We start from the raw sequence: 12076 nt of genomic DNA on the forward strand, positions 1-12076 counted from the left end.
ATAGAGTATTTCAAATCCAGTGAATTAACTCTGCCTTTTTTTTCCCATTTGAGCTCATAAATGTTAACCTCAGAAGTGCCTCAAATTCTTCCATTGAAATAAACTTGAACTGACAATAGCCAGATGATGTAAAATTGAAACTGAAATTCTATCCTTGGCCATCCCATGTTCTTCCCCATAGGTATTAGAGGACTCATAGAAGAGTTAGCATTTTCATTCTATGTGAGCTGTAATATTTGGGTAAAAGAGGGCATATAAATTTCTTGCTGCCAAGAAAAAAATCAATTACCAGTGTGGAGAAGATAGCGGGCAATAAATAAACAGAACTATGCTAGATACTGAGCACGTTTAAAGATTTATTTAGAATGACTTAGCTGATAGAAAACAGGCCTTTATATTTATCATATGCTTTCATTCAAAACTTGATATGGGAACTGCGGTCTTTTTGTAATAGAAAGGCTAATTATGTTACCAAGTATTTATTTGGTACATTATTTTAAAATAAGTAAATTGAGTTATGTTCTGTTATGCAACTAAAAATGAAAACTATTCATATATAGCATAGCCAGGCGTGGTGATGCATGCCTGTAGTCCCAGCTACTCGGGAAGCTGAGGCAGGAGAATTGCTGGAACCTAGAAGGCAGAGGTTGCAGTGAGCGGAGATCACGCCACTGTACTCCAGCCTGAGCAACAGAGCAAGAGACTGTGTCTCAAAAAACAAAACAAACAAAAAAGCAAGCCAGGCGCAGTAGCTCCTGCCTGTAATCCCAGCACTTTGGGAGACTGAGGCGGGTGGATCACCTGAGGTCAGGAGTTCGAGACTATCCTAGCCAGCATGGTGAAACCCTGTCTCCACTAATAATACAAAAATTAGCCGGGTGTGGTGCCTAATTTAAATTTAATTCCTCAGCCTCCAGAGTAGCTGTAATCCCAGCTACTCTGGAGACTGAGGCAGGAGAATCGCTTGAACCCAGGAGGCAAAGGTTGCAGTAAGCCGACGCCGCCCCACTACACTCCAGCCTGGGCGACAGAGTAAAACTGTGTCTCAAAAAAAAAAAAAAAAAGAAAGAAAGAAAAGAAAAGAAAACTATTCATATGTAGCAAATCAAATAGCACTTTGAAAATGTACTATATCTGTGTCAACGTTATTTATGGATAATGACCCCCTATGTGTCTGTGTGGGATCTCTACATATAGTGGGAGCTAGGTGTTAGCCCCATCTTACTGATGAGGAAAATGAGCTCATCTGGTGCTAAGAAACTTCACTTTCCCTGGGTATCAACCCAGATCTATCTGATTGCAAAAGTGGTGCTGCTCTTGACTTCTATAATGTGCCCTCTCTCCCGTGACAATCTCTTTCATCTCTCTCTCTCTGTCTCCCATCCATCCATCCGTCCATCCATCCATTCATATACACATCCCCCACATATATGAGTTTGTGCTTGTGTATATATATACATACATATACATGCATATATATACATATATGTATTTATTCTCTTTTATTTTGAAAACAATGTGCCAGAGAGTCATTAATGTGGTTTCAGAGAAGAAGCAAGAAGGAATTTTTGTGACCCCAAAATTTTATTAGGTAGTCTTATCTAGCCTGATCCCAACCCCAATACTAAGGGTTAGACAGGGAAGGGACTTACCTTATAGTTAATGTAACTGTTAGGCATTCTTCAGGATAAAATATTAATTCTTAAAGTTCCTTACACCATATCTGTCGGTGAACTTACTCTCTGAAACTCACAGAGAATTAAGAAGCGGGGCTCCAGCTATGTTTCCTGTGGGATTAGCAGTTATTATCTTGATATTATTATAGAATTCAAGTACAGAGTATTAAAATCTATTAAATCAAATTACTTTAGGGGAAAATTCTCTAAATATTGTTCAATCAAAGACACTCTGTTTTTTTTTTTTTTTTTTTTTTTTTAAATGCCAGCACCACCGTAAGTAGCTACAGAGCCAAACCCCTGAAGGGAAGAAGTAATTTTGCCTCAAAAGGCACTTAGAAAATAGGAAAACAAATCAAGTTCTGATGAAAATTAAACTCTTTATGACTTTAAGAATTACATATGAAAAGTACATCTCACAAACACCCTATTTTTGAGGAAGAAACTTTTAAAATATAAAAACGTATGCAGCATGTTGTGTAAAAATCATAGCTGCACTGCTTAGAATTTAAAATAAGTAATAATACATAGTAACAAATTCATTAGTTAAAATTTTTGCATTTTTCCCTTCACCTTCTTTCCTTTTATGTTTTATTTTTTTTCTTTTTTCACCTTTTTTTACAAGAAATAAAATAATGTAGATAAAGCTGTGGCCCTCATCTGACCACCGCTCACACTATTCACCTTCCCTGAGGCACCAGCAAGTCTGTTTTTTCAGTTTTCTTTCTTTTTCTTTTTTCCAAGATGAAGCCCTGCTCTGTTACCCAGGCTGGAGTGCAGTGGCACAGTCTTAGCTCACTGCAGCCTCTGTCTCCTGGGTTTAAGCGTTTCTCCTGCCTCAACCTCCCAAGTAGCTGAGATTACAGGCATGCACCAGCATGTCCAGCAAATTTTTGTATTTTTAGTAGAGACGGGGTTTCACCATGTTGGCCAGGCTGGTCTCAAACTCCTGACCTCAAAGTATCTGCCTGCCTTGGCCTCCCAAATTGCTGGGATTACAGGCGTGAGCTACCACACCGGCCCTCATTTTGTTTTCTGACATTTCCATAATATAGCCCATAAACTATACATTGTATTGTTTTGTGTTCATTTTTGGTTTTAATTATATCAGATTTTAGAACAGATACAGTATACTTATTCACTGAAAACTACTTGATTTTGGTGACTTGTATATGCAGTTGATCTCAGCCTTATGTGTTCATCTTATCTTTCTAACTACTGGGGTTCTAAGTATAATTTGCTCTCATTTCTATGACTTGCCTTTAAGAGTAACAATCATTTGCCACTTTTTGTGAAAATAAAAAATTATTGATTATCTTTTATGCAATAGGTAAGGAGCTGTGTGTCCTGATGCCTAGCATATAGCAAGGATTTCATATTTGTTAATGTTTACTGAATGGATGATTAATGTTTACTGAATGAATACTCCTTTTAGATAAGGAAAAAAATAAATAAAACTGCTTGATTTTTGTCCACATTAAGATATCTTAAATTCTAACCCATTACTTTTTTCTGCTGAATAGCATTTTGTCATATAAGTATACCCCATTATCTGTTTAGCCCACTATTTGTGATGAGATTTTCCTCATCCCTAATGAATATCCACACACTGGGGATATTTACTACGGATGAGGAAAATCCCATCATAAATAGTGGACTAAACAGATAATGGACTAAACAGTCTCTAGGGGATGTAGCCGGGAGAAGAGGTGCTGGGTTGTACGGTAGGCTTTTTCCATTTTGCTACAGTCTGCCAAACCAGCTGTGTATAAGAGCGGTTATGTTTTTAGAATATAATATCATTATGAAACTTCTTTTATGAAGATATATTGGCTTTTACATTTTATTCCTGTTAACCAGGAGTTGGCAAACTAAGGCCTGTGGGCCAAATCTGGTTTCCTACCTGTTTTTGTAATTAAAGTTAACTGTAGTCATCCTACACTGGTGTGGAACATTAGAAGTTATTCTTTCTGTTGAGCTATAATTTTGTATCTTTTAACAAATCTCTCTCTATCCTCTATCCTTCCTAGCTTCTAGTATCCTCTGTTCTACTTTTTAGTTCTAGGAGCTCAACTTTGTTTTTCTTCTGCATAGGAATGAGAACATGCATGATTAACTTTCCGTTCCTGGCTTATTTCGCTTAACATAATAGTGTCCTCTGGTTTCATCCATCTTCCTGCAAATGATAGGATTTTATTCTTTTTTATGACTGGGTGATATTTCACTGTGTATGTGCCACACCTTCCTTATCCATTCATCTGTTGTTGGACACCTATGTTGATTCCATGTCTTGGCTATTGTGAATAGTGCTGTAGTAGAGACGTGGGTGCAGACGTCTCTTTAATATACTAATTTCCTTTCCTTTGGATAAATGCCCCGTAGTGGGATTGCTGGATCATATGGTTATTCTATTTGTAGTTTTTTTGAAGAACCTCCATACTGTCCTCCATAGTGGCCATACTAGTTTACAGTCCTACCAAAAGTGTATAAGAATTTCCCTTTTTCTGCATTCTTGCCAGTGTTTGTTATTATTTATTTATTTATTTATTTATTTATTTATTTATTTATTTATTTTTGGTCTTTTTTACAATAGCCATTCTAACTGGAGGGAGATGATACTACATTGTGTTTTTGATTTGCATTCCTCTGATAATTGTGAGGTTGAGCATTTTTTCATATATTTGTTGGTCATTTGTGTGTCTTCTTTTGAGAAGTATCTGTTCAGATAATTTGACCATTTTTAAATTGGATTGTTTGTTGTTTTGCTGTTGAGATGTTTGAGTTCCTTGTATATTCTGGGCATTAATCCCATCAGAGAAGTAGTTTGCAAATATTTTCTCCTATAGGTTGTCTGTCTTATAACTCTGTTGTTTCCTTTGCTGTGCAGAAGCTTTGTAGTTTGACATAATCCTATTTATTTTTCCGTATGTTACCTGTGCTTTTGAGGTCTAATTCTAAAATATTTTCCCAGACCAATGTCCTGAAGCATTTCCCCTCTGTTTTCTTCTAGTAGTTTTCTAGTCTTGGACCTTACAGTGAGGTTTTTGGAAGCAGTCTACAGTTTTGCTGCAATCTCTATCAAAATACCAATGACATTCTTCACAGAAATAGAAAAGCAATCCTAAAATTTGTATGGAACCACAAAAGACCCCAAATAGCCAAAGCAATTCTAAGCAAAAAGTACAAAGCTGGAGGCATCATACTATAAATTATTATAACCCAAACTGCATGGTACTGGCATCAAAACAGACACACAGGCCAGGCGCGGTGGCTCAAGCCTGTAATCCCAGCACTTTGGGAGGCTGAGACGGTTGGATCACAAGATCAGGAGATCAAGACCATCCTGGCTAACATGGTGAAACCCCGTCTCTACTAAAAAATACAAAAAAATTAGCCAGGCGTGGTGGTGGGTGCCTGTATGTAGTCCCAGCTACTCGGGAGGCTGAGGCAGGAGAATGGCGTAAACCTGGGAGGCAGAGCTTGCAGTGAGCTGAGTTCTGGCCACTGCACTCCAGCCTGGGCAACAGAGCGAGACTCTGTCTCAAAAAAAAAAAAAAAAAAAACAAAAAACAGACACACAAACTGATGGAACAGAATAAAGAGGCCAGAAATTCATCCACATATCTGTAGCCAACTGATTTTGACAAAGGTGCCAAGAACACTCATTGGAGAAAGGACAGTCTCTTCAATAAACGGTGTTGGAGAAACTGGATATTCATATGCAAAAGAATAAAACTAGACCCCCACTTCTCACCCTCTATTTTATTATTTTTAGTTTTTTTTTAATTATCTAATATTCAGTCGCATAAATAAAATGATTTCAGAATGTGACAGGAACAACGGAAAGTCGTGATATGAGGGGTGGGTGGTAACATTAGGTAGGGTGGTAGAGAGAGTCTGAGAAGATGCCATATGAACTAAGACCCAGGAGATGAAGCAACCAAAGCTCAGAGAGGTTAAATAATTTTTGCAAATTCACACAGGTAGTAAATGGCAGAGGTTGGATTTTAATTCAGGAATAACTTTGAATTTAGGACTCTTTCCTCTGTAATACATCTATCTTCTTAAATTCATGTAAACACAATACAAAGATGATACGGTAGTATTATGTGAGAAGCGTAAGCAAAATGATTTAATTCTGGACTTGGCAACCCAGGAACTAGGGTCCTGATGTTTTGAAATTTGGACTCAGTGCTGATGACTGAGCTTGGATCATAATCCCAGCACTAACTTGGCTGAATCACTTAAACTTGCAGCCTTTATTGTTTTTTGGTGGGGCGGGGGTGGGAGGGAGCTCGTCTGTAAAGTGAGGAGGGTGTTTGGATGATCTCCATGGACTCTTCTGGCTCTCACTTTCTACGATGCTGTGACTTTAGGAGGTGACATTTGATCTGGGCTTTGGAGGGTGGGGTGATTTTGACAGGCTGCCTTGTAAATGAGGGGAAGAGGTATTCCAGGTGGTGAAAACAGTTCGAGCAGAAACACGGTGGCTAGGAACAGTAGAAAGGATTCTGGGAATGGTGCATAATAGTCTGGTTTGACAAGACTAGAATTTAATCCTGCAGAAGACAGGAGAGGCCGGAGGAATCTGGCCTTGAACTGAGAGAGGGCCTTAAAAGTTATGCTTAAGAGCTGGGAATTGTTTCCTTGGAATTGCAGAATTTGAAGGGTTCTTGGTCCTTTCTTTAGTATCCCTGTCCCATGACCGGCCTCTCTGTATATAAGTAGTTCTGGTGACAGAGACTTCTCTAGACCATCTATTCCATTTTCAGACAGTTCTAAATATAAGAAAATTCTGAGCATTGAGTCAAAACATACAGGTTCTACCTATACCTTGTCCAAGGTGTAGATAATGGAAGATTATAAATGATAAAGAACATGTTTAGGGATATGTAATTCAATGACCTAAGTAGAGCTGTGGCAGCAGACATATAATATTATAACATGTACTCTAAAGCAATAGAAGTTTAAAGTCTTCAAAAAGTATTCCTGTCATGAAGTGTGTGTTGAGCACCTATGATAGGTTGGTCACTGACCAAGAATACAGCAATAAGGCAAAGTTTCTGCTCTCACGTTCTTCTCAGACTCATGGAGAAGATGGACCAGTAGATGATTGTGACAAGGACTCTGGTAGTTCAGGCCAGGAGTACTTAACCTGCAGATGAAGGTAAGAGGTCAGGAGTGAGGGAACAGGTAAAGATTTCCTGGAAATTGAGGAGCGACCAGATTGACCAAGATGGGAGAGCACTCCAAGGGGGAGGAGCTTGGATAGATGCATGAGTGAACGTGGCCTGTTTAAGGAACTGAAAGCTGTTGTATGCCAGGTGTGTGTTGTGTGTGAAGTGGCTAGAAGTGAGGCTGGCACGGTAGACAGGGACTTGTCACAAGGGACTGTGTTCGCCATGCCAAGCGTTTTAGATTATATCCGGAATTGAGTGAGAAGCCAGTATTCCTAAAAATGGCTGTCCCCCTCCCCAGCATAGAATGAATGTTAGAACAAAATTTTTGAAAATTAGAACATATAGAAAATATGGAGGAAGAAATAAAAATCACCTTTAATATCAACTAGAAATAACTGCTGTTAACATTTTAGTATATGAGTATAATTTAGTATATTGGTATAATTTTAGTGTATTTCTAACCAAGTATGTTTCTATGCATAGGCTCATGAGAATAGCATGATTTTATTGCAAAATATAGTTTGTATCCTGCTTTCTCTAGTGTAATATTGTATGCCAGCATTTCCCAGGCCATGCTGTTGAAAGTTTTCTGAGAACTTAACTTCTAATGACAACATATAATAGCCTACAAGGTGACTATAGTTTATTATACTTAAATATCTCATAATGGGTTAATTTTTAAGTTGCTTGCATTTTAAAAATTTTTACTATTACCAATAATGTGATACACAGCTTTGTAAATTTGTATTCATATCTGATTATTTCCTTGGGATAAATCTCGTCATGTCAGTGGTTGCCTTTTAAGCAGGAGTGTGATGGACTCACTTGTGTATAAGAGTCCTTATGGGCTCTTATACTCTGGGCGCGGTGGCTCATGCCTGTAATCCCAGCACTTCGGGAGGCCGAGGCGGGCGGATCACGGATCAGGAGATGGAGACCATCCTGGCTAACACGGTGAAACCCTGTCTCTACTAAAGATACAAAACATTAGCCAGGCGTGGTGACGGGCGCCTATAGTCCCAGCTACTCGGGAGGCTGAAGCAGGAGAATGGCGTGAACCCAGGAGGCGGAGCTTGCAGTGAGCCCAGATGGCACCACTGCACTCCAGACTGGGTGACAGAGTGAGACTCCATCTCAAAAAAAAAGAAAGCCTTTATGACTGCATTGGAAGGGTGGATCGGAAAAGTTGACTGGAGGCAAATGGACAAATGCAGATGCTATTGGAGCAATTTAGGTAATGTATGAGGGCATAAGTTACTGGCAGCATGGTGAGAGAAAAGAGAGATAGTAATGATTCTTAAGGTGTATGTTTGCATAACAGAGCTTTCAGTGAATGTAATGAAAGCTATCAACATGTTTTAAATATCAACTCAGGGGTTGCAGGGCCTCTAAAGTGGCTGTAAGGAGAAGAGGGTGACAAGAGGTTAATGGTTCTTTTCTCTGAGATAGGAAATACCAAGGAGAGAAGAACAGGTTTGAAGGGTTGGCCTGGGAAGAGGGAAATTGTCAGCTCAGTATTAGGTGTGTTGCCTTTAAGGACACTCAGGTAAAACTGTCAGGAAGACAGTTGGCAGGATGTTAGGTTGTGGAAGTCATCCCTGTGGAGATGCTGATGCTGAGACCCTGGAAATGACAAATGTTTCTAGAGATCAGGGTGTTTAAGATAAGAGGATGCAGGACATAACCTGCAAGAAGACTTACTCCTAAGTCAGAGACAAGGGGAAACTAGAAAAGGAGCTGTGAGATAAGTATGAAGAAAACCAGAAGAGAATACTGTTGAAGAAGCCAAGAGAGGCAAGCGTTACAAAGAAAAAGCTATCAGACTTTCAAATGATGCAGAGGTCAAGCAAAAAAGGGCGGAGGGTGTCCACAGGAGCAATCTTCAGTCACCTGTAGATGGGGACGAGCAGATTCAGGTTGTGCGGAGGCAAGCCAGATTGTAGCGAAGCAGTGTGGAGTAAACAGAGCCAAGGGAGTTGTGGGCTTTTCTCTAAGATAGCTTGTTTGAGGGGCTGGAGAGGGCAGTGGAGGCAGCAGAGGTTCACTTCTTCTTCCTGTGTATATTAAATTAGTAAAGCTAGATTTACTAATTGTCATATGACTTTGATTACCTCTCCAACATTTGCTTCTTACCATGTTTAAAATCCTTTTATTAGTGATTTGTTTTTGAACACAGTATACCCTGTCCGAGCTTCCAATGAAAGCACTGTCGTTTAAGCTCCTAACATCTTACCTCAAGTTCTGTTGGAACCGGGTGAGACTTCGTGTTTGCATATGCGGTCTCATTGAGTTTTAATAAGACTCAGTTTTTAAGCTTCAGCAAGTAATATTTGGAATTGCACTTTTTAAATTATAGAATATGATTTGTGTCCTTGAAGTTTGATCATTACCTGAAGAATTGGCTGAAAACAATAAATGTTTAAATGTTGCAATTTAGAGAATGTCTTTATTGTGTTGCCAGATGCTGAATGACAGAGCGCTTTAATTCTAACTAGCTTTAATTAGAAAGAGAAAAAAAAAAATCAAAGAGTAATGTCAACTAGAATCAAAATGAACCAGAACAAGAAGTACTTTTATTGGTTACAGAACATCAGCAATGTGTGGTATAGTCTTACTCACTTCCTTTATCAACAGTGAAAATACTGCAGGCCTCTCTAGGGAAGTTCGGACCATCAGTCTTACTGAATGCGTAATCAGTTTAATAGGGGTTTTTTATTAGTAATATGATGCTCTTTTGGGCTGCAGAAAATTATTTAGTTTTAAAGATAGGGTAAATGATTCTTGGCTTTAAAAAACAAAACAATATGGTAAATGTTACTAATGAAGGAAGAACTGGATGATCAATGCAGTATATTCACTGATTTTTTGCTTAGCAGTGAATTAGCCTATTTTTGAGTATTATTTCTCTCAGCATAATTACTTTAAAGATGTTGACATCGAAAACAGTTACCACTTTTTTGGAGGTTATTATGTTATAATAGATAGCCGTTATCCAGGTAGAGGATTAGAGGAGAATATATCTGTGATTCTGCTCTGTGAAGAACCTGGTTACCTTTCTTTTAAGATAAGATTTTACTTTTCTTTTTTTTCAACCTGGTTATCTTTGTTTTAAGATAAGATTTTACCTTTCCTTTTTTTTTGAACCTGGTTAACTTTCTTTTAAGATGAGATTTCTTCTCCTCCTCCTTCTTCTTCTTCTTCTTTGTCTTCGTCTTCTTCTTCTTTGAGATGGAGTCTCACTCTGTTGCCCAGACTGGAATGCGGTGGCATGATCTCAGCTCACTGCAACCTCCACCTCCCAGGTTCAAGCAGTTCTCCTGCCTCAGCCTCCTAAGTAGCTGGGACTACAGGTGTGTGCCACCACACCTGGCTAATTTTTGTATTTTTAGTAGAGAGGGGGTTTTGCCATGTTGGACAGGCTGGTGTCAAACTCCTGACCTCACGTGATCCACTTGCCTGGGCCTCTCAAAAGTGCTGGGGTTATAGGCATGAGCCACTATGCCTGGCCAGATTTTACCTTTCTTGAAGATAAAAAATTTACTCTGAAATTCTTTGTCTTTCTTCTTTCTCTTTGCTTCCCAGTGAAGTTCAATATTGTATATTTTAACTTCCTTTGGGCCTCTCTTCATCTTCATCCAGTCTAGAACCCTTGGACCATTCCTTTAATCATTCGTTCACCACCATAGTCCAGTCTCTTGCTCCTTGAATTTTATTGAACCTAATTCAGTCCACCCAGGCTAAACCTAATCATTTGACATCTTGCTACTGTACCTGGGCTCCTGGCCACTGCTAGGTAAAACTTGACCACCATGCAATTATAACCTCTATAAATTTATGGTCTCCAGTTTGTTAGGCCCTCAAGATAGCCTTAGCAATTCTTTCTTTTTTTTTTTTTTCCCCTGAGCAGTTCACCACTGTGTGGCTGTTTTTTACTTTCACCCCATCTTTAAGCTTCTTCCCTGCCACCTGTTAGTCTCAGAAGATGATCTTGGCCCCGGTTTTATGGAGGCCACTAGGCAGGAGCTCGTAAACCTTCCTCTTTACTACCACCCCCATCACTACCTACAAATTTTCTTTTAACCCATGTCACTTTCTAGCTATTTTTCTACTTTGTCTCCCTAACTTTGCCACTAGGCTACTTGAAAGAGTAGGGCCCCCTTGTTTACCCTTCTATAGTCTGGCTTCCATCCAAACTGCTGCTGGCAAAGTTACCAGTGACCTAACTGGTAAAGCCTGTGAGATATTGTTCATCCTTTACCTTGTTTGGTTTCTCTATGGCATTTTATCTTTATTGAGCATTTTCTTCAACTTTTATGAAAACCTCTCTTTGAATCTTATCCCACCTTATCGGGAAAAAAGGAAGCATTTAATGATTTACAAAATAATAATTGATATGAACTCTTATAACCCAATATTAATTATACTTTTAAGAATTGAATTATACTTTTATATAAATACAATTCAGTATTATACTTTAAAAATAAGAAATGCTGTAATCCCAGCACTTTGGGAGGCCGAGGTGGGTGGATCACGAGGTCAGGAGATCAAGACCATCCTGGCTAACATGGTGAAACCCGTCTCTACTAAAAATACAAAAAATTAGCCGGGCATGGTGATACGTGCCTGTAGTCCCAGCTACTTGGGAGGCTGAGGTAGGAGAATTGCTTGAACCTGGGAGGTGGAGCTTGCAGTGAACTGAGATTGCACCACTGCACTACAGCCTGGGCAACAGAGCAGGACTCCGTCTCAAATAAATAAATAAGAAATGCTTATTCCTTAAAATGCTTAACTCTAGTAATCATTTTACTGTGCGTGTGTGTGTGTGTATATATATATATATAAACGTGATATATACAGTAAATATGTACAATAAAAGTGTAAGACATACATAATGTACTAATTATTCCTTGGTTTCTTCTGCCCTAGTTAATGAAGGAGTTCCCCCTTCTGAGCATGTTCAATATCCATGAAAACCTTTTAGAAGCCCTTCTGGAACTACAAGCATATGCTGATGTTCAGGCAGTCTTAGCTAAGTATGATGGTAAGTCCTTGGGTATTTTTATTTACTTGACTGTTCCTCTTTTGATGTATTTTCCCTGATTAGATTGGAAGGGTCATTTTAAATAGCACACACTTTTGTAACCTTACTCTTACAGAATTTTCACCTACAGTTTTATGATGGTGTTTGTTAGAATCTTAGAATTTCATGGTTAGCAAGGA

General features: G+C 38.8%; 1 protein-coding gene across 14 annotated transcripts in view; it reads left to right on the top strand.

The window, feature by feature from the left end:
• ST7 (suppression of tumorigenicity 7) overlaps window positions 1-12076 on the top strand; it is a 280691-nt gene that overhangs the window by 209892 nt on the left and 58723 nt on the right. For all 14 annotated transcript variants that reach the window (XM_023228193.2, XM_023228194.2, XM_023228201.2 and 11 more), the window contains one exon: window positions 11783-11897. In XM_023228193.2, the coding sequence (XP_023083961.1) occupies window positions 11783-11897 (115 nt within the window). The remainder of the gene's footprint in view (window positions 1-11782; window positions 11898-12076) is intronic.

The sequence above is a fragment of the Piliocolobus tephrosceles genome, chromosome 8, assembly GCF_002776525.5.
Source record: "Piliocolobus tephrosceles isolate RC106 chromosome 8, ASM277652v3, whole genome shotgun sequence".
Taxonomy (NCBI): Eukaryota; Metazoa; Chordata; class Mammalia; order Primates; family Cercopithecidae; genus Piliocolobus; species Piliocolobus tephrosceles.